At 35.9% G+C, this 24,504-nt stretch overlaps 1 protein-coding gene across 3 annotated transcripts in view; it reads left to right on the forward strand.

The window, feature by feature from the left end:
* The window catches only part of Chd1 (chromodomain-helicase-DNA-binding protein 1), a 606,282-nt gene that overhangs the window by 372,848 nt on the left and 208,930 nt on the right, over nucleotides 1-24,504 (forward strand). For all 3 annotated transcript variants that reach the window (XM_090371234.1, XM_090371253.1, XM_090371245.1), the window contains exons 22-24: nucleotides 4,471-4,570; nucleotides 11,958-12,044; nucleotides 24,233-24,424. In XM_090371234.1, the coding sequence (XP_090227360.1) occupies nucleotides 4,471-4,570; nucleotides 11,958-12,044; nucleotides 24,233-24,424 (379 nt within the window). The remainder of the gene's footprint in view (nucleotides 1-4,470; nucleotides 4,571-11,957; nucleotides 12,045-24,232; nucleotides 24,425-24,504) is intronic.

The raw sequence follows: 24,504 nt of genomic DNA on the forward strand, positions 1-24,504 counted from the left end.
AGCATAAGTTAACTAACAGGTCTATAGTTACTTGTGTCACCTTTTGAATTGGTGATACATTTGCACACCTCCAGTCCAGGGGAACCTCCTCTGAATCGAAGGAAGCTCTCATAACTCGCCGCCATTGTTACACGATACATTATATCCACTAGATGTCATTAGCTTAGTATAGTATAGTATATAATATCAATTAATCGGTAAAATTTATTAATCTTGTTAAACTTCATTGTCAATTAAATTGTACTTTTAACTAAATACATATAACAACTTAGATTTTACAAAAGTAGCATTATTAATTAATACATAACTTGATTCGGAAGTTATATAATGAAACTCGGAGATAATACTCGATACTGAAAAAAAAAAAAATATATATATATATATATAGATATATAATGTTATAACTGCATTGGGATATAAGTTTATAACTGCATTGGGATATAAGTTTATAATTTTTTAACTGAAATTGAAATTGAAATCATGACTCAGAGCAGCAAAGAAAAAGGCTCAAGCTAATCGGAGTACTGTGGCTCGGGAGAACTGTGGGGGGGGGAGTTGCCCTCTGAATCACAACCTTTTAAAATGCACTGCTTGGTTTGATATTTGCATTTTAAAAGGCTGTGATTGCTAGGAGTTTGGTAAATAAATTTGATGAATTTGAGGTATTGCTCAAAACATCAAAGGCAGATATTGTTGGGATATCAGAGATGTGGTGTCACACAGATATAAGGAATGCAGAACTGGAATTTGGGGAGTACAATGTGTACAGAAAGGATAGACAGGATAGGAAGGGAGGAGGGGTTATGCTATTAGTTAAGAAACATAAAATCCAAGGAAGTGAAGCCAGTCGACATCGCTGGACAGTCCAGTGTCGAGTCAGTTTGGTGTGACATAAGGATTGGGAGTTCAAAATTGAAAGTGGGAGTGTGCTATAGGCCTAATGGCTCTATGAGTATAATAAGAAACTGTACAGGGAAATAGAGTGGGCCAGTAAATCGGAGATTCTTATAATGGGGGATTTTAATTTCCCAGATATTGACTGGAATTTGTGGGTTGGTCACTCACACACTAGCAAGGCTTTTGTGGATTTATTGGATGATTGTTTTCTACATCAGCATGTTTGGGCGGAAACTATCGGGAGTAATACTCTTGATCTGATTATCAGTAGTGATTCATGCATTAAGAATCTGCAGATAAAGGAACCACTAGGTGGCAGTGATCACAGTGTGTGAAGTGGGATTTACTCAGAGAGGTAACTACCATCAGGGGTAAAGGGAAGGGTTTTTGCTTTCGAAAAGCGACTAAAATGGTCTGAGACGGTATTTAAATTCTATACGGCGGGACCAACCGATGATGTTATCAACAGCAAATTCAAAATGGGAGGCATTCAAAGAATTAATCTTGAAAGCTACTAGGCTTTACATATAAACTAAGAAATATTGTTCAAGGTTTAGGCCTAAATGGATGTCAGATGAACTAATGAGACATGTGGCAGAGAAGAAAAATGCATGGGATACATATAAATTAATATGCGAAATATAAAATAAAAGCTGTAACCAAGTCTCAAAGGAGATTAGGCATGTAAAGGCAGTTTATGAGAAATATTTGGCAAAGGATGCAAAGAAAAACAGCAAAGAGTTCTTTACCTATATAAACTCTAGCAAGAAAGGGATGTATCAGATAGGTCCACTGGATATAGGTGGCTAACAAACTAAATAGGTATTTTGCATCTACATTCACACACGAGGGGAATGCCAGAGGTGAATTAAACTCTGGCAGTGAGGTAGATGATTTTGTAATAACTGACAGGAAAGTGGAGGAGAAATTGTTGAAGATAAACATAAAAAAGTCACCCGGGATAAATGGAATCTATCCAGTTATATTAAAGGAGGCTGCAAAGGAAGTAAGCAAACCCTTACTATGAGGGTTTATGAGATAAACATAATTATGAGAGCTTCCTTGGACTCCTTGGAAGGCCTCCGTAGCCGATGGTCAGGAGCGGTAGTGCAGTAGCATAAGCTCTTTGAGTAGACTGGGGTTCAAGCCCCTGACTGCTAAATACGGTCGATCTGCCAATCCACACTGGACCAGCATGGCAGATTATTGTCCATTTCTCTCAGTATGGATTGTTGAGGAGGCTTCTGTCCTGCATGGGTTGAAAATGGCTACAGTTTACTTTTTTTTACCTTGGACTCAGGAGAGGTACCCATGGACTGGAGAAGTGCAAATATGACCCCGATTCACAAAGGAGGATCAAAGGGCGACACAAGTAATTATAGACCTGTTAGTTTAACTTCTGTTTTAGGAAAATTAATAGAGGCACTGGTTAATAAAGAAGCACTGCAGGATCATCTAGACAAGACTTCAGTTATAGCTCAGACACATCATGGTTTTGTTAAGGGGAAGTCTTGTCTGACCAATTTGATTGGATACTATGATGTGTACACAAAGGAACTGGATGCAGGGAATAACTTGGATATCATGTACTTTGATTTTAGAAAGGCTTTTGATACTGTTGCTCATGGAAGACTGATGTACAAATTGGAGCAGTGTGGCACTGGAGGCAAATTGCTGCAATGGATAAAGGGGTGGTTGAGTGGGAGAAGACAGAGAGTGGTAATCAATGGACACTGCTCTTTGTGGACTAATGTTATTAGTGGAGTCCGTCAGGGTTCAGTGTTGGGTACATCGTTGTTTTCTGTATTTATAAATGGTATTGATGGTGGTATATCAGGCTTAATGTCGAAGTTTGCAGACCATACCAAGTCTGTCATTAATGTTCTTAACAACCCTGCCTACCAAGGTTGGCAGGGTTGTTAAGAACACTAATGACAGTATGCTGGTGCAACAGGATCTAGAAAAGTTGAGCAGATGGGCTGAGAGTTGGCAAATGAAGTTTAACATTGACAAATTCTTATGGCTAAGGGTTTGCTTACTTCCTTTGCCGCCTCATTTAATATAACTGGATAGATCCCATCCACACCCAGGTGCTTTATGTTTAACTTCAACAATTTCTCCTCCACTTTACTCTCATTTATTACAGAATCACTTAGCTCCTTGTTAGAGTGTGATAAACTTCTGGCACTCTCCTCATTGAATAACTCCTCATGTGTGAATGTAGATGCAAAATACTCATTCAGTTTATTAGCTACCTGAGCATGATCATCAATAGTCAACCCATCTATGTTAAATGGTCCAATCTAATTCATCCCTTTCCTTCTAGAGTTTACGTAAGTAAAGAACTCTTTGCTGTTTTTCTTTGCATCCTTTGCCAAAGATTTCTCTTGGTGACTTGATTACAGACTAGTTTATATCTGCTATAGGCTTCTGTGTCACCTGATACTTTATATGCATTCCATACATTTTTCTTCTCTGCCACGAGCCTCATAGTAGGTTATCCATTTCCTTTTCTCTTATTAATTTTTATTATTATTATTATCATTTTTTAATCTTCTTCTTCTTATTATTATTATTATTTATTTTATGTATGTTTTGTTATTTTATTTTATTATTATTATTATTTTATTTATTTATTTTTATTTTTTTGGCTGGTGCAGCATAAGTCATAGTCTTCCTTGTATCATGTGGCCATTACTAATACAAATACTATTATTATAAAACAGTAAATTTAATATCTGCATTCACTCTCTTTTTCCGACTTCACTAACTCCTATCCTTCTATAATATATTGTGTATGGTACTGACCATCAGTTTATTCCCATGATAGGCACCTCCATAGCCAGGTGGGCAGGAGCAGCAGTGCGTAGCACATGCTTCTTGATTAGACTGGGGTTCGAGCCCGTGAGCCACCAAATACGGAAGATGCGGAAAGGTCAGGGAATGACCACCACATATCCCCAGAGCAATATGGCCTTAGTTGCTAATGCTCCTAAAAACCAAATAACATAACAACATTCCCATGATATTAGGACTGTATTAGTATTAATAATGGCAAAATTATATAATATGGTATACATATACAGCACCAGCAAAAAAACAATAATAAAATAAATAATAATTTTTTAATTTTTTTTAATTTTTCAATTCTTTATTGTGTAAAATTTAAATATTTTATTTGTATAAGTAGTTATTTGTTTAATTTTGTATTTCCATGTATCATATTCTTCCTTTTAATTTTTTTTGTGTCAGATAATTTGATATATTGAATGAATCCTAATTAGCTTTGACAGATATTTGTAATATTTATTATCACTAATTTCTTTTCCTCATTCATTACTTATATGGCTAAAGATGAGCTTCTGCTTTGTTTTAATCATCAGTATTTTTGTGTATCTAGGTTTTCAGTTTATTGTTTGAATGGTTACTTGCTTTGTAAATTTTCATATTTAAAATGTTTATCTTGCAAATTCATTGTTTCAAATATAAATCATTGTTTTAATTTCTTACTAACTGTAAAATCAAAAATAAGAACTTACAATTCATTATATTATTTATTATAAAATATTTTAGTACTTCCACTCCCTTTAACAAAGAAGAACTAGCAGCCATATTAAAATTTGGAGCTGCAGAATTGTTTAAGGAGACTGATGATGGGGATGAAGAGCCTCAGGTAAGAGTATTTCTTTAATGAAAAAGCACTTCTTTTATTAAAACTAGCTGACCCATGAAAAATTTTGCATTGTGTTATTGTATTAGTTTTATGAAACCTAAGCATTTCAAAGCTCTTAAATTTTGGAAGTATAGTAGATTCAAATTATCCAAAATATTTGGAAATAAATTTACACAGGTAATCTGTACAATGAAAGAAAAACACATAATGTGACAAAAACAAATTTCTTTACACACATACTCTATTCCCATTTATAAAAGTATACTATTATAAATGCATGACATTTGACAAACATTTAATAAAAACGTTTAATTTTTGAAAAAGAAAAATGGTGGTGAATTTGCCTTTTTTCTTTGGTATGCCTTTCTGCAAATGGTGCTATTTAAATTTTTAAGTGTCATCTTTTCAGTGCGAATGGCACCTTTGTTGTTTCCCTTATTAAAATTGACACTACAGTCGAATCTCATTAATACAAAGTTCAAGGGACCTAAATTTTAATGGTTTGTAATAACAAGGTTTGTAGTAACGAGGTTCCCCAAATGTGCCAAAATTTTACAGTTTTTTTTTTTTTTTTTTTGGGTACTGTATATATCTAAGAATAATAATAATATAAATAATATCAAGAATAAATTAATTTAAATTAATAAAAGACAATAATAATAAAATAAAATAAAATAAAAACAAAAGCCTTATCTAACAATACAGTAATAGGAATAACATATTTTTTAAAAATTTTATTTGATTTGTAAGATAAACTAAGAAAAAAGCAATTAACGGAAATGAAAATATTGTACAGTATATATTTTGATATATACAATATTTAGTATCACAGTAAAAAGAATTACAATCTTAATATAAAAGGAGACATTGAAACCATTAACTTTTTAATAAATTTATCTAATTTAAAGAAAGAATCCAATGTTGTTCAGTCTTGGTTATCAAAAGTGGACAGAAGAATGGCTTCAGAAAAAAGGAACATTTTAATGATTCTAGATCATTGTACAGCACCCATTCATCCTATATGCATTTTTAATACAGCACAGACATTATCAAATGCAATAGTTGTTTCTTTATCAATGTCACTGCAGACCAACATATTCTGTATTATGTTCAATGCATTTTGGGCATCTTTTTTTAGATGGCAGTGTGCGCGCTTCTTCACTTTCGCTGGTAACAAAAACATCATTGTTTTGTTTGGTGCTCGGCAGCTCTTCTGGTGTTGGCGTTGCATTGGTACCAACTTCATCATCCACCTTCACAAAGTCTTCAAATTTGCCAACAAAATCCATATGCTCCTTCAAATTCCTCAATGTTGCTATAACATTTGTCTTCAGGGTCATGTTTCTCAATGATATTCTTTCCAAAGCCACTCTTTCTGAAGCAGTTGATTATTACACTTGATGCAGTACTGTCTCAAGCAATAACAAAATTACGGATAGCATCCAAGACAATTCCAATTTGGCTGAAAATTGTTCTCTCCTTCTATGTTGTGGATCACGTACCTTATCAGGTGGGCTCTGTATGCTTTCTTAAGGTTATAAATAATTCCTTGATCCAGTGGTTGCATTAAACTGGTGGTATTGGGGGTAAAAACAACAGCCGTATATTTTTCAACTTAAATGTCTCGGCAGAATGTGCTGTACAATGATCTAGAATCATTAAAATGTTCCTTTTTTCTGAAGCTATTCTTCTGTCCACTTTTGATAACCAAGACTGAAAATTACTTCTATTGGCCTCATAATCACAGGGAAGTTGGTTAACTGCTTTAAAACATCTTGGCTTGGAAAACTTACCAATCACAAATGGGTGTAGTTTTGTTCTGTTTTGTTCTAGTTTTTCTCACGGTTTTGTTATGCTGCAATTGAGATAGCAGTCATCTCAATTGCAGCATAACAGAACAGTGAGTCTTTGTTTACTAAATTTTCCGCCATGACAAGACTCCCCGAACAGCAAATGTTTCGTTTGGCAGCAAATTATAAAATAAACCTGTCTCGTCATGATTAAAATTATCCTTTGCCTCATATTTTTCAAGAATGGACCATACAGAACACAACCAATCAGTAGCCTTTTCTTTGTTGACTAATCCAGACTCACCACAAACATTTTGCAAAACCAAGTTATTCCTGTTTTTAAATCTTTGGAGCCAGCCACTGCTGCATTTGAAGTTGCTAATTCCCCGTTGTTGTTGAGCCGACCGGGCTAGCCGGGTGGGTAAAGTGCCTGCCTGGCAACCCGAAGGTCGTGGGTTCGATTCATGCCTCGGGCTTGGATCAAAGTACTGCAAAAACCTTGGGAGGTGCATTATGGCCACAGAAGCTGATGCGCCAACAACTACCAAAAAAAAAATTCCCTGTTGCTGAGCTAGATAATTTGACTTTTCTTGCAAAATCGGATATGATATTGGCAAATTGATGCACACATTTGTTGGTACCACTCAAAAAAGTTTGTTTCAAGCTCCTCGTGTTTTGCACCATGAATTTGTTTCCTGTTTTTCGTCGCTGCTCCGGTATCACGCACTTTTTCAAGTCTTTTTTGGTTTTGTATTGTAGATAAAGTAGGTAAGGGATGTTGTATTCATTTGCAATGTCTGTTTTGCTTCTTTCCATCCTATCAGTCTCTTGTATAATTTTTTGTTTAATTTCCAGGCTTAATTCCATCCATTTATGTTTTGTCGCCATAACACTACTAGTTAAGATTTACAGTAATATAAACAAATTTTAAATTAATTTAAAGACACAAGTTCCAAAAAAGACATCAGCTCAGATAAAATGGCACAAAAAATAGATTGCTGTATATGGTATGAAAAGACTCTTTGAACTGGGGTAACAATTGCAACTGACTTTATTCCCATGGAGAGGGATGGAGTGCATAAACAATTTAGAAAAACTTTTTATTCTTTTGTTAATTTAACAACTCATCCTTCAGAAAAATGTTTTTCAGAGTGCACTTGATGTGTAGCTACCATAAACTGCTTTTGTTTACACAAAACTAATTTCTAACAAGTCAGTGCCATCCTTCGGGAAGTAGGGAGATGGGTGGCCAGAGGCAATAACCGGACTGCTCGGCCAAGATTTGTATTAAACATACATAATTACAATATTTATTTCTCACAGGATAAAAAAGAACTTTGTGAACTTTGTAATACATATTAACCGAATTTTGTAATAAATGAATATATTTACATAGAAAAGAAAAACCTATCTGATTTGTATTAAACATACAAAATTACAATATTTAGAAAAGAAAAACCTGTCTTTTCGCAGGGGAATGGTATGTGCTTCATATAAACGAGTACTTTATATAAAACGAGTTTGTATTAACGAGATTTTACTGTAGCACCTTTTCATATTTATTGATGAGTTGAAGTTTTTTTTTAACAGAAAGAAGAATCCTTTTTCTGTTTTAACATGATGGATGCAGTGGTCTCTATCCTTTCATTTTATTTGAGCACTTTAATTTTCTATCCAAAGGGTGGTGGGTTGCTAATCTTCGATTGGACTACACTTTGCCTCGTCACCTATCCTTTAGTGTCACTGCCTAGAGTTGTCCAGCAGGACCTTAAGCTCCCACCTGCATTACTCTTTTATGTGTTCATATATTTAACAAAAGCTTTTGATAGAGTAATATTAAAAGATGTAATAGATGCAAATTAGATTTATGTATATATACATGCACACAGTGTATCTCAATCTGTCTTGCTCTATCTTAATTTTTTCATAGGCATCAACCCTATTCTTCAAGCTCTCATAAATATCCACCAGAATGGTGAGTTCATGCTTAATTCCATCACCCTCTTTACAACAAACACATGTAAAAACAGTTTACAAACATCAAAACAAGTAGCACATTTTATTAAGCTCTAATTCACAGAACTGCCCCTTCATTTCTCCCCTGAGCTACAGCACTCCCACTACTTTGAGCCCTATGCTTTACTGCTCTAGTCTGAGACATGATTTCTGTTTAAATTAAATTTAACTAGTACCCGATGTACCCGGAGAATCTTGTAATAACTGAGAGTAAAGTGGAGGAGAACTTGTTGAAGATAAACACAAGAAAGGCACCCGGGGTGGATGGGATCTATCCAGTTATATTAAAGGAGGCAGCAGAGGAAGTAAGCAAACCCTTAGCCATAATTATGAGAGCTTCCTTGGACTCAGGGGAGGTACCCACAGACTGGAGATGTGCAAATGTGACCACAATTCACAAAGGAGGATCAAAGGCTGACACAGTAATTATAGACCTGTGAGTTTAACTTCTGTTCCAGGAAAATTAATGGAGGCACTAGTTAAAGAAGCACTGCAGGATCATTTAGACAAGACTTCAGTTATAGCTCGGACACAGCATGGTTTTGTTAAGGGGAAGTCTTGCCTGACCAATTTGATTGGATACTATGATGCAGTCACAAAGGAACTGGATGCAGGGAATAACTTTGATATTATATACTTGGATCTTAGAAAGGCTTTTGATACTGTTGCACATGGAAGACTGCTGCACAAATTGGAGCAGTGTGACATTGGAGGCAAATTGCTGCTGTGGATAAAGGGGTGGTAATCAATGGACACTGCTCGTCGTGGACTAATGGTATTAGTGGAGTCCCTCAGGGCTCAGTGTTGAGTCCATTATTGTTTTCTGTATTCATAAATGATATTGATGATGGTATATCAAGCTTAATGTCGAAGTTTGCAGACGATACAAAGGTAGGCAGGGTTGTCAAGGACACGCTGCTGCAACAGGATCTGGAAAGGTTGAGCAGATGGGCTGAGAGGTGGCAAATGAAGTTTAACATTGACAAATGTAAAGTACTACACATGGGAAACAGCAACCCCAGAGCAACGTATCAACTCTGTGGTACTACACTGACAGTGGTAGAGAATGAAAGGGACCTGGGGGTGGTTGTGCAGGCAGATATGAAGTTCTCTGAGCAGTGCAGATGGGCTGCAAGAGTAGCTCATGGTGTATTGTCAATGATATATAGGAATGTTTCTAGCAGGGATAAGGAGGTGATTATTCCCTTGTATAAGGCAATGGGCAGGCCACACCTAGAGTACTGTATACAGGTCTGGAGGCCTCATTTCAAGAAGGATGTAGAGCTGCTGGAACGAGTACAGAGAAGGGCAACAAGATTAGTGAATGGAACAAAGGGGTGCTCTTACGAAGAAAGGCTTAAGTTTTGCAAATTACAGTGTCTGGAGACTAGGCACCAGCGAGGTGATCTGATAGAGGTGTATAAAGCCTTGAATGGTTTGAGCATGCTCAATGCTGATGGGATTCTTCCTCTCGCTCAGAATAATCACCTGAGAGGGCATAAATTCAAATTGAGGAAAGACAGATGTAGGATGGACGTGCGGAAATTTGCCTTTAGCCAGCGAGTGGGTGGTTGGTTGGTTGGCGGAACAGACTTTCATCCCTTGTCGTTGAAGTTGATAGCCTAAATAAGTTTAAGGCTCAGCTGGACAGGTATTTTGAACGAACAGAGGGGTGAAGTGGAAGTGGTTTTTTTTTTTTTTTTTTTTTTTTGGCTGATGCTGCGTAAGCTTGCTTTCTTGCATCAAATGCCTCTACTAATGCTAATGCTAATGTAACATGCACCATCTTTCTGATTATGGCATAAATCGTTTAATCTAGATTCTTCAGCATTCACCATTCTTGTTTAGTGGTGATATAATTCTACAGCAGTCACCTGTGGGATATATGCATGTGTTTATTTGCAGGTAGTTCCCCATCTTCTCGAACAAATATTGCAGCAGCCTTCGTTTTTTATGGTTCATTATATCGTTTCTTATCTAAGTCTGGGTCGTCTATAAATACCATGCGCACATTCATTGTTGGATTAACTTGGGTTATTTGATGCATTTGTTTATATGACTCAGCAAATGGGTTAACTTGTTGCAGCATCTCTTCCAATTGTTGCAGTACTTCGGCCGTACATCCTTGATTTGATTGCTTTTTAAGCCGTTTTGTTGTTACTTCAGCAGAGTCGAAAATATAAAGTTGTCCATATCCTGGCCTGTGTGCCTCATTTGGATATAGCGGTGAGACCAAATGGTAAATCTGGCTGTGTATTCTAAAATGGCATGGACCATTTCCAGGTGGTGATTTAATCTCTGTGCCCATTGATGCGAACACCACTGCTGAGTTGTTCTCTCGTATATGTTCTCTGTAGTTATTTGCTTCATGTGGTGTATTCCCTGTAAGCAGCTCTCGTAATAGAGTAGGTGTCTCAGAGAGTGGGTTAACCAAAACCTTTCCATCATGACAGCATTTAGTGTATTTATTCAATGTGTTTAACCCATGTCCCTAATATCTTGCATTGCAATTGTCACAGTTGTAACACATATTTCCTGTGTCATGCTCTTGCACATTAATTTCAGCTTGTTGATTATTTGCAGCCAGTACATTTTTTGATTAGTCCTATGGCGTCTTCTCATTTCCAGTCGTGTTTCTCTTTCTTCAATGTTTTCTGTCGGTCTTCGTAGTTGTAGAGTCTCATTTCGGTTTCTTAGTCTATTAGATATCTCTAATGGTTCATTAGTATTTCTTCTATGTTTTCTCAAAGTTCTTACACACTGTTCAGCCATTTTTACACTTCTTAAAACCTAGAACAGTTTATTAAAATTGAAGACAGATAAAATAAACATACATCAATAGCTTTTGGGCATAGGTTGCCTTTCTTCAGTCGAAAAACCTTCGTACAAAAATTAATAAAGAATGCCTGGTATGGTACAGTGGCATATTTGGACAGTATGGATTTAAAGGAGAAGCTGTTCTGTTTGCCCGAGATGCGAAGTGAACCGCATGAATGGGTGCTGGTGTAATTAGCAGTTGGAAAAACGTTAGTACAAAAATTAATAAAGAATGCCCAGTATGATGATCATGCGAGGTGAACCGCCTGAACGGGTGCTGGCAACAATTAGCAGTTGGAAAAACATTAGTACAAAAATTAATATAGAATGCCCTGTATGGTATGGTGGTCATGCAAGGTGAACCGCGTGAATGGGTGCTGGCAACAATTAGCAAGTGGAAAATTTAGCAGCATATTAAGCATTTTAGATATATATAGATTTGAGAATGCCTCACTAAATTGTGAGATACCTAAGTGCATTAATAGCAACATTCCATTCACATGTTATGCAGCAGTAATACGTATCACACTATAAATTTATGATATATATATTATGCCACGGAGTTACAATATATATTGTAAACTATTAAAACTTTATGCTTGCATAATGCATAATCATTTATTTCATTAAGTATACAGTTTTGAGAGAAAATTACTTTAATATATGAGAAAGATCATGTTAGATCAGTGAGTAGTAGAATATTTTAATATGAGAGTTGCTCTAAAGAAAGTAATACATTTAGATATTTAATTTGTTTTTTCTAGGTTGACATAGATGAGATCCTGAGCAGAGCTGAAACACGTGAGGAGCAGTCATCTTCTGCAGGAGAAGAGCTGTTATCTGCTTTTAAAGTAAAGTTTTAAATTGACATTTGATAAGTAAATTAAGCAACCTTTTTTGTTGACCTTTGTTAGCCTTTTCTTTAGGTGTGTTAGCATATATTCATAATGAGCCTAGAATCTTCATTCATATTTGTCCATCCTTCATCCACATATAACAGCTTGATTCTCTTTGGATGAATTTTTATGAAATTTTATAATTGGGCCCTTTGGAAAGATCTGTATAGAAATCTCAACTTTCATTAAAATCAGACCAATAGAAATCCAGAATTTATTATTTCCTTGTCTGCCCATAATAACTTGACTCCACATGGATAAATATTCATAAAATTTAATTAAAATTAGGCCAGTAGAAATCCATCAGTTATTTATTTATTTTTTTTTATGCATATCACATAGTTTATCCATATACTGATATTGTAGCTGAAGATAGTATCATATATGTTTGTTGCCATGTGCTGGTTGGAGGAATGAATGGACAATGTGGCAGTTGTCCAGAAATGAAATTTTCTCAGTTCACACATAAAAGTTTCTTATTTGCTCTTTTTTTTATAAATCATTAATTTTATTATTATTTGATAACTTACCTGAAATGTAATACATTTCTTACATTAACTAACTTTTTTTTCTCATACAGACATACCTAATTAGTAGAGGTAATTAACAGTCAATTCCATTAACTGTTAATTAATGACTATAAGGACCATGAGGTTAATGGTCTTTCCTTTTTGCTTAATAATGACTAAAGAGTTGTTAATTATTTAGATGTAAGAAATAGATTTCTTATAAGAATAACTAAATAACAGCTTAGCAGTACAAACTTCATAGCAGTACAAAGCGTAGCAGTGCAACAATTGTAAAGTGGTTATTAATCAGTCCAAACTAGATTTTGAACAGGCTAAGAGTAGAAAATTTGTTCTTGTCCTAATGGTAGCCGAGCATTCTGGTCTCTTGACAAAGCTTATTGGCCACAACTTTTGCCCATCTCTGCTCCCACCTCTGTCAAAACCAGATGGTTCTGTTGTCACTTCAGCCAAGGATCCCATTTTTCTTCCAACTCATGTATTAATGACCTTGGTAAAACACCTCCCACCATTCCTAACACACTCCATTCAATGATTCCTGTGGTCTTCCATCAAAAGGATGTCAGAAGGATTTTGACGAATCTTGATGCTAAGAAAGCTCCAGGTCTGATGGTATTTCTTCAATTGTTCTCAAAACCTGTGCTCCTGAACTTACTCCTGTTCTTTGCCACCTTTTTTCACTTTCTTATTCCAAAGGTGTTTTTCCTTCTCCTTGGAAATTTGCTCTTATCCAGCCAGTTCCTAAAAAGGGTGACAAATCCCTCCCTTCCAATTATCGTCCCATTGCAATTACTTCTACTCTTTCTAAAGTAATGGAGAAATCAATTAACCGCCAACTCTTAACCCACCTAGAAACCTTCTGTCTTATCAACGAGCACAAGTATGGATTCCGTTAGTGTCGATCCACTGGTGATATTCTGGCTTATGTTTCCCATTTATCCACAAATTCAATGGAAAAGTTTGGTGAAACTCTTGACATTTCAAAGGCTTTTGATCATGTTTGGCATAAAGGTCTTCTAAACAAGCTTCCATCTTATGGTTTGCCAGCTGTTTTTTTGTAATTGGTTATCCAGTTTTCTCTCTGATCGCTCACTGAGGTGATGCTAGATGGCTCTCTGTCTTCTAACTTCTCTGCTAATGTTGGCGTCCCCCAAGATTCAGTTCTTGGTCCCACTCTTTTCCTCTTCTTCTTCCATTGACGGGAAATCCTATCCATAGTTTTGCCGATGATAGCACATTGCATTCTACTTTCCATTTTGAGAAACCTTGCCTTGCTCAGTTAGCTTCAACTTCTCGAATATCCGCTACCAATTCCTTAAATACCAATCTCCAGGTAATTCTCCAGTGGGGCAAAGACAACTTAGTTGATTTCAATCCTTCTAAAACTCAGTCTTGTCTTATATCTCGCAAAAAAGGATTCTTCTGCTCCTATGCTTATATTTGGTGACACTCCAATTTCTGGGCAAAATAATATATCTGTTTTGGGGATTACCCTGACTTCTAATTTCTCTTGGCACAAGCACATTACAAATATTGTTTCCACTGCATCTAAAAAACTTGGTTTTCTCCTTTGCTCTCAGCGTTACTTTTCTTCTAAACAGCTGTTCATTCTGTACAAATTGCAAATCCGCCCTACCATGGAATATTGTTCCCACATCCTGGGTGGTGCCCCCAAAACCTCTCTTAGGCTACGAGATTCCATTCAGAAGAGGGCAGTTAGGTTAATTAATGACTCATCTCTAACAGAGTCTCTCCACTCGCTGACTCATAGACGTACATTCTGCTGCATGCCTTTTCTACAGATACTTCCATGGTCACTGTTCTTCTGAATTGGCTTCTATAATTCCCGCTGTCTCTTTCAAAACACTCCAAACACGTGCCACCACCATCAGCCAATCCATTTACTGTCCAACTTCAAACTCACAGAACCAACTTTTCATCTTCCTCGTTTATTCATTTAACTGCTGTTTTCTGGGAAAACCTTCCTTCATGCATATTTTCTGATAATTACAGTCTACAGAACTTCAAGAATGTCAACAAATATCTTCTTTCATCTTCTCAACCTCCAACCCAAGCACGGTACTAAGTACTATAGGTTCTAATACCTCTCATGTTTGGGGTTTTCATTAAAAAAAAAAAAAAAAAACCCCTGATATATATTCATATATTTTAACATTTGCATTAGCATTAGTATAGGTATATGATGCAAGAAAGAAATCTTACATCAGCAAAAAAAAAAAAAAAAAAACCACCCCTTCCCATTTCACCCATCCATTCACTCCAAATGTCTAGTTCTGCCTTGAACTTATTTTAAGTTGTTGACCTCCACTACAACAGAAGTTTGTTCCAAGTTTCAACCACCCGCTGGCTAAAGGCAAATTTCCGCACATCTACAATTGTCTTTCCTCAATTTGAATTTATGTCCTCTCAGGTGAGTAATCTGAGCAAGAGGAAGAATCCTGTCAGCAATGAGCTTGCTCAAACCATTCAAGGCTTTATACACCTCAATTAGATCACCTTGCAGGTGCCTTGTCTCCAGATGCTTCAATTTGCAAAACTTTAGCCTTTCTTGCTAACAACTCCCCTTTGTTCCACTCACCAATCTCGTTGCCTTCCTCTGTACTCTGTACCAGCAACTCTACATACTTCCTAAAATGAGACCTCCATGCCTATATGCAGTACTCAAGGTGTTGCAATCTTTTTCGGTATTACAGGATGTCCTTGTTGATTCTTGTCTTACAAAAAAATCCAAGTTATAAACTCTACTAATAAAGCTATACTGTTCTTCAAATACCATTGACCTTTCACAAAACTCTGCCCTGTAATATTAAGCCATTCGATATGGCCTTAGTTGCTGATGCTCTTAAAACCTACTTCAGCAGCAGCAATTTCAGCCTAATATGTTCTTTTGTCATAGTTACTTGTTACAGACTGTATATTCATCTGAGGGCCAAAAAAAAAATTGTGAAATACAAGTTTCTTAATGTCTCAGAAAGAGCAAAAGAAAACAATGAGAAAGAAAGAATAGTATTAGTAATTTAAATAGCAGGATAGGAAATGACAGTTATAGCTATAGAGATATTTTTTAAAAATTTATACAGAAAGATAAACTTAGCAATAATGGTATTGGGCCAGTAAAAAATTATAATTTTTGTGCCAAAAAAATATGAGATGTGAAAAAAAAAAAAAAAAAAAAACCCTTAAAATTGCAAAAAATTGGAAAGCTCTCAGATCTTCCAGTTACCTTGAATGTAAAAATTAAAAAATTTCCTTCTCAAAAGTTCAATGGCTTTCCTGATACTAATATGACTTTAGAGGAGGAATGGCAAAAATTTGCAGGAACTTTACTAGAAGCTACAAAAGCAATATAAGGGGAGAAAGTCTGGAAATAAAATTTAGAATGCCACAGTGGACTCAAAAAGTTAGACAGTTAAGAATATAAGAAATTTTAAGCATTAAATCAAATAAATCCCTACTAGAATATAAATAAAAGTGCAAGAGATAGAAAATGAAGCGAAAGAGACTAAATTAAAATTTTGAGATTTTGACAAGGATGTGGTAATCAAGTATTCAGGTGGGAAAATATTTTTTAATGTAGCTAAAAATCTGAGTAGTCAGGGTAGTCAAAAATTATGTGAGGACATATTTAAAACATAACAGAAAATTATATTCAAGGTACAAGGCAAATATTTTGAATTACTAAAGGACTGATATTAAGACATCACTGGAGAGAAGGAATAGATTGAAATAGGAGAAATTTTGGATACTGTCTCTATTATTGAGATAGGAAAATATCAAATATGGAAAGGAAGCAGGTGAAGATGAAATTAGACCAGAAATTCTAAAAAAATGGAGGAAAAAATTTTCATGTGGTTACACATAATTCAGATGTTTTTAAAACAAGAAGTTCCAGAAGGTTGGAATAAAGCATTACTTTTTGTATATATAAAAAAAGAGAGAAATAAGGCTGAATTAATGGGATCAGCTGATGATGTTACCAACAGCAAATTCTAAATGGGATGCATATAAATTATCAGAAGACTATGATCGATATAAGCTAGTCTGTAATCAAGTTACAAAGGAGCTTACGCAAGCGAAGGAAGATTATGAGAAATCTTTAGCAAAGGATGCAAAGAAACAAAAGCAAAGACTTCTTTACTTATGTGAACTCTAGAAGAAAGGGGATGATTTAGATTGATCCACTTGATATTGACGGTTAGATTGTTCATGAACTTGCTGAGGTAGCTGACGAACAGAATAGAGTATTTTACATCTACATTTACACATGAGGAAGTCTGTAGGGAAGTGGAGGACAGAAGCTTAAACTCTAGCTGAGAGCTAAATGATTTTGTAATAACTGAGAGTGAAGTGAAGAAGAAACTGTTGAAATTGAACATGAGAAATGCAATTGGGATGAATGCTATCTATCCACCTATATTAAAGGAGGTAGCAAAGGAAGTAAGCAAATCCTTAGCCATAATTATGAAAGCTTCCTTTGACTCAAGGGACATCCCTATGGACTGGAGATGTGCAAATGTGTCCCCATTTCACAAAGGGGGAATCAAAAGGTGACATTAGTAAATACAGACCTATTAGTTTAGCTTCTGTTGCAGGGAAAATAATGGAGTCACTGATTAAAGATGAGATGCAAGATCATCTAGATGAAACACCAGTTATAGTTCAAACACAGCATGGGTTTATTAAGGGGGAAGTCTTGTCTGACAAATTTGATTGGATACTGTGATGTGGTCACAAAGCAACTGGATGCAAGAAATAATTTTGGTATCATATACTTGGATTTTAGGAAAGCTTTTGATACTGTTGCACATGAAAGACTACTGTACAAATTGGATCCGTGTGGCATTAAGGGCAAGTTGCTACAATATATTAAAGGATGGTTGAGTGGGAAAAGACAGAGACTGGTAATCAATAGTCACTGCTCTTTGTGGACTAATGTTATTAGTTGAGTCCCCCAGCTTTGTTTTCTGTATTTATCAGTGAAATTGGTGAAGGTATGAAAGTTTGCAGACAATACGACAGTTGGAAGGGTTGTTAATGACAGTAACGATAGTACACTACTGCAATAGGATCTAGAAAAGTTGAGCACATGGGCTGAGAGGTGGCAACTGAAGCTTAACATCGACAAATGTAAAGTACTGCATATGGGTAGTAGTAACCTCAGAGTAATGTACCACCTGTGTGGTAGTACACTCGGCGGGGGTAGTAGAGAATGAAAAGGACCTGGGGATAATTGTGCAGTCAGATATGAAGTTTTCTGACAGTGCAGACAGGCTGCAAGAGTAGCTCATGGTGTCTTGTCAGTGATATACAGGAATTTTGCTTGCAGGGTAAGGGGGTGGTTGATTGTCCCCTTGTATAAGGCAATGGTCAGTCCACACATTGAGTACTGCATATAGGTGTGCAAGCGTCATTTTAGGAAGGATGTAGAGCTCCAGGAACAAGTACAGAGAAGGGCAACAAAATTGATGAGTGGAACAAAAAGGGTTGCTGTTACCAAGAAAGCCTTAATTTTTTTCAAGTTGCAGCATTAGGAGACTAGGCACCTACGTGGTGATCTAATTGAGGTGTATAAGGCCTTAAGTGGTTTGAGCAAGCTCAGTGCTGATGGGATTCTTCCTCTTGCTCAGATCCCACACTTGAGGGAGCATAAATTCAAATTGAGGAAATACAGTAATCGAATAGATGTATGGAAATTTGCCTTTAGCCAGCAAGGAAAAACTGGACAAACTTTTAGAGCGAATGGACATGTGAAATGGAATATATATATATTTTTTTAACTAATGGTAAATAAGCTTTCTTTCTTTTCTTTTTTTATGAAAACCCCAAATATGAGAGGTAATAGAACCTATTGTACTTAGTACTGTGGCTGAGTTGGAGGTTGAGAAGAAAAGAGAAGATATTTGTTGACATTATGGGTGCTGCTCTTCGTGGACTTATGTTATTAGTGGTGTCCCACAGGGCTCAGTGTTAGGTCCACTGTTGTTTTGTATATTTATCAATGATATTGATGAAGGTATATCAGGCTTAATGTCGAAGTTTGCAGATGATACAAAGGTTGGCAGGGTTGTTAATGACAGTAATGGCAGTGTGCTATTGCAACAGGATCTAGATAATTTGGGCAGATGGGCTAAGAAGTGGCAACTGAAGTTTAACCTTGACAAATGCAAAGTACTGCATATGGGTAGAAGTAACCCCAGAGAAATGTACCAACTGTGTGGTACTACACTTCAGGTGGTAGAAAATGAAAAAGACCTGGGAGTAATTGTGCAGTCAGATATGAAGTTTTCTGAGCAATGCTGCCAGGGTAGGTCATGGGGTTTTGTCAACGATATATAGGAATTTTGCTAGCAGGGAGAAGGAGGTGATTGTCCCTCTGTATAAGGCAATGGTCAGGCCACGCCTTGAGTACTGGGTACAGGTCTGGAGGCCTCATTTTAGGAAGGATGTAGATTTACTTGAGCGTGTACAGAGAAGGGCAACAAGATTGGTGAGGGGTATGAGGGGATCCTCTTACCAAGAGAGGCTTAAGTTCTGCAAATTGCAGTGGCTGGAGACTAGGCGCCTCCGCGGTGATCTGATTGAGGTGTATAAAGCCTTGAATGGGTTGAGCACACTGAATTCTGATGGGATCCTTCCACTTGTTCAGATTACGAACCTAAGGGGGCATAAATTCAAATTAAGAAAAGACAGATGAAGAATAGATGTGCGGAAATTTGCCTTTAGCCAGCGGGTGGTTAATTGCTGGAACAAACTTCCATCTGTCGTTGTGGAAGTTGATAGGTTGAATAAATTTAAAGAGGGACTGGACAGGCATTTGGAGGGAATGGTGTGATTTTTTTTTTTTTTTTTGGCTGATGCTGCATAAGCTCATACACTTGCTTTCTTGCATCACATGCCACTACTACTACTACTATTAGACTTGAACTTCTGTAGACTGTAACTTTCAGGAAAGACATATGAAGGTTCGTTCGTTCGTTCGTTATTTGGTTTTTAGGAGCATTAGCAACTAAGGCCATATTGCTCCGGGATATGCGGTGGTCATTCCTTGACCTTTCCGCATACTCCGTATTTGGTGGTGACGGGCTCGAACCCCGGTCTAATCAAGAAGCATGTGCTACGCACTGCTGCTCCTTCCCACCTGGCTACGGAGGCGCCCCACATATGAAGGAAGGTTGTTCCAGAAAACGGCAGTTGATTGAATAAAGGAGGAAGATGAAAAGTTGGTTCTGTGAGTTTGACGTTGGCTGGTGGCAGAACCTGTTCCGACTGTTTTGAAAGGAGAGCGGGAATTATAGAAGCCAATTCAGAAGAACAGTGCCCATGGAAGTATCTATAGAACAGGCATGTAGCAGAAACAGTACATCTATGAGACAGTGAGTGGAGAGACTCTGTTAGAGATGAGTCATTCATTAACCTAACTGCCCTCTTCTGAATGAAATCTAGAAGCCTGAGAGGTTTTTGGGGCACTGCCCCAGATGTGGGAACAATATTTCATGATAGGGTGGATTCGCGATTTGTACAGAGTGAACAGCTGTTTGGAAGAAAAGTAATGCCAAGAACGAAAGAGAAAACCAATTTTTTAGATGCAGAGGAAGCAATATTTGTAATGTGCTTGTGCCAAGAGAGATTAGAAGTCAGGATAATCCCCAAAAGAGATATATCATTTTGCGTAGAAATTGGAGTGTCACCAAATATTAGCATAGGAGCAGAAGAATCCTTTTTTGCGAGACATAAGACAAGACTGAGTTTTGGAAGGATTGAAATCAACTAAGCTGTCTTTGCCCCACTGGAGAATTATCTGGAGATCAACATTTAAGGAATTGGTAGCTTATATTCGAGAAGTTGAAGCTGTTTGAGCAGGGCAAGGTTTCACAAAATGGAAAGTGGAAAGCAATGTGCTGTCATCAGCAAAACTATGGATAGGATTTCCATTCAATGGAAGAAGGTCATTAATATACAAGAGAAAAGAGTGGTAAAAAGAGTTGAACCTTGGGGGATACCAGCATTAGTGGAGAAGTTAGAAGACAGAGAGCCATCTACCATCAACCTCAGTGAACAATCAGAGAGAAAAACCAGATAACCTATTAGAATAACAGTTGGAAAACCATAAGATGGAAGCTTGTTTAGAAGACCTTTATGCCAAACAGGATCGAAAGCCTTTGAGATGTCAAAAGCAACAGTTTGTGTTTCATCGAACTTTTCAATTGAATTTGTCCATAAATGGGTAACATAAGCCATAATATAAAAAAAATACATAATCAGGCAATTTTGTAACCCAACAAAAGTGCAGAGATATTACATACCAGAATAAAAGTATACAAGACACTAACTATACCAATACTGATGTATGGAAGTGAAGCCTGGACCACCAAAGAACAAGTTGAATACAGAATCACTTCAGCCGAAATGAAATTTATGAGAAAAACTGCAGGATTCTTGTTGTTAGATCATATAAAAAACAAGGACATACTAGACAGACTAAAATTACCCCTGTACCTGAATACACCCAAAAGTACAAACAGGAGAAATTGCTTCTACAGGGATAGGATACACTTAAATAGAAGGGGTGCAAGAATATTTGCTGATTCTATCAAGGCAATGTTAGGTGTGTCGGAAAACTGCTAGCTTGTGGGGATTCACAGACTGATAGAATCACAGTAGCCACAGGCAGAGGTGGAATTGATTCTTGCAATTCTTCTATTGGAAGGAGCAGCAGCCCAAAAAAAAAAAAAAGCCATTTGCTGGGGATTTCAGGAACTGCTAGTGGTCATTAAACAAGTGAATATGTTGGCTGTGTTAGAATAACTAAGAGTAAGACCAGGTGTGTGTATACTTGCATGTACACCAATGTGAGGAGCATAGTAAATAAATTTGATGAATTTGAAGTGCTGGTTAAGACATCCAAGGCAGATATTGTTGGGATATCAGAGATGCAGTGCCACTCAGATATGAGGGAAGTAGAATTGGAATTTGGGGAGTACAATGTGTACATAAAGGATAGACAGGATAGGAAGTGAGGAGGGGTTATGCTGTTAGTTAAGAAACACATAAAATCTAAGGAAGTGCATCCAGTTGAAACAGATGGACAGTGGAATGTTGAGTCAGTTTGATGTGACATAAGCACTGGGAAAGCAAAAATGAGGATAGGAATTTGTTATAGACCTAATGACTCTGATGAGTACAATGAACAGTTATATATATATATATATATATATATATATATATATATATATATATATATATATATATATATATATATATATATATATATATATATATAGAATATCATTAGAAAAAGTAAATCAATCCAATAATAAGAATACCATCAAGGACTTAAGAAAACGCAAAAAAAAAAAAAAAAAAAAAAAATTTATTATTATTATTATTATCGCTTTTTACCGACAATCTAGATGACTTCAACTGGGGCCAACCACCCAGAATGAAGGCAAAAAACGACAAGAAGTTCTCTGTTTCTGTGATGATCAATATATGCTAAGTAATTTAAATCTAAACCAAATATAAACCAGTATAGGCCGAACATAAATTGAATATAAATAAATCGAATGAAGATAATTAATTAAGAAAAATTTTGAAATATTAGAATCAAAGGTAAGAAATATAAGTAAAATATAAATGTAAGCATATATTAATCATCGTTGACCCGACAGAGAACGTAATTTAAGGATTAAAACAAGATTAAATATATAATACATACTACATTTGACCGTATCTAGGACATAATGTAATAGTCGTCAAAATAATATGTGGTGCCCCCTATGTGATGGATACGGTAAAAATAAATAATTAAATTAAATTAACGCAAAGAGAAACATGCAGATAGTAAGAAGAAAAACTAAAGGAGTAGGAAAAATAGAACCTGAACTCCACAAAGGCGAAAATTAGTGGTATAGATAAGAAATAGTTTCTCCTACGTCCTCGGATTGCCCTAATAATTTCGGAGAAATAAAAATAAAGAGTGTAGGACAGCTTAAAGGCATTACAAGATATAAGTTGTGGCTCGGGTATGCCCGGGATCGCAAACCCGCTCCTATAGTAGGACCCTGAGCTGAATTTGCATGTTATCTCAGCGTGAATTTAAGTAAATTAAATGAATTTAACTATATGTATTAAAAAAAAAAAAAAAAAAAAAAAAAATGATACACTGTAATTTGCAAGCCGGTGGGTACAAGTTTTCTACGCCGTAAGACACCAAGAATGCAAAGTGTATCCTATGATTAATATATGCTTACATTTATATTTTACTTATATTTCTTACCTTTGATTCTAATATTTCAAAATTTTTCTTAATTAATTATCTTCATTCGATTTATTTATATTCGATTTATGTTCGGCCTATACTGGTTTATATTTGGTTTAGATTTAAATTACTTAGCATATATTGATCATCACAGAAACAGAGAACTTCTTGTCGTTTTTTGCCTTCATTCTGGGTGGTTGGCCCCAGTTGAAGTCATCTAGATTGTCGGTAAAAAGCGATAATAATAATAATAATTTTTTTTTTTTTTTTTTTTTTGCGTTTTCTTAAGTCCTTGATGGTATTCTTATTATTGGATTGATTTACTTTTTCTAATGATATTCTGTAGACATTGTGGGTGTATTGTATGATTGCTTGCAACTGCATTAACCCATAAATATTAGTTATTGTCTTTTAACTTTCTTGCTTTGCTTTATTTCTTGCTTTCCTTTTATAACTATTAATATATATATATATATGTACTGCCATCTATAGTTCATTATTCATTTATATAAACGGGTTAAATTTGCAAATAAAATGTAGGAGAAAAAAAAATTAAGTTACTTTGTCTGAATTTCGTGTGGTAGAAGAAAAACAGTCATGGTTTTTGTAGGTGACTTTGGAAAACTGTGGTTATTTTCCTTCTTCCAGCATGAAGTTAAGACATTTTTCTTAATGCTATTTGTATTCTGACATTGGGAATTTGTGTTATAATTTAGGCAGTGCATTATAGTTTAAATGTCAGTGCATTATATTTTATGAGTATTCAACATAAGTGTATATCACTTATTCCTAGTTAGTTATTATGTAATGTCATTAAGGATTTATATCTAATCAAGTTGAATTAGAGGCTAAACTAGGGGTAGGGTACTAGAAAAGTTGCCCCAGGTGCAATGAGGTGCACTCAGAATATACATCTGAGGTGTATATACATCTGAGTATTCCTCAGATGTATATACACCTCAGGAATATACATCTGAGTATTCCTCTGAGCCATCAGCAAATCTATAGAAGAGTATTGGCTGGGCAACCTTCTATTCCAAAAGAAGCAACAACATATACATCTGAGTATTCCTCTGAGCCATCAGCAAATCTATAGAAGAGTATTGGCTGGGCAACCTTCTATTCCAAAAGAAGCAACAACAACAACAGTTGACCCTTTTGAAATGTTGGCAAAGTATAGAAAATGGCGAATAAATTATCTATTGAGCATTACTTCAGACTGCTATAAGTGCAGGCAAATTATTTTAGTCTTTAATTCTTAAAAACATACATTACTTGCCTTTGTGAATATAAGTGTAGAATACATATATTTTTTGTTATATGTGATTTTAACGTAGGTTGCAAGTTTTAATTTTAATGAAGAAGAAGAGGTTACTGTCAATAGTACTCCACATAGTAATAGTAGAGAAGAAAAGGAATGGGAACAGATAATTCCAGAAGATGAAAGAAAAAAAGTTGATGAGGAAATAAGACAAAAGGAAGAAATGGAGATGTTTCTCCCCCCTCGAAATAGAAAAACAATTCAACAGGTGAGAAGTGGTTCTAAAATTACTATTTTGTTTGCTGAATTTCTGTTTTGTTTTTTTAAATGCTTTCTTCTAGTTAACTG

Source organism: Mastigoproctus giganteus, chromosome 1 (assembly GCF_048544385.1).
Source record: "Mastigoproctus giganteus isolate SK-2022 chromosome 1, ASM4854438v1, whole genome shotgun sequence".
NCBI lineage: Eukaryota > Metazoa > Arthropoda > Arachnida > Uropygi > Thelyphonidae > Mastigoproctus > Mastigoproctus giganteus.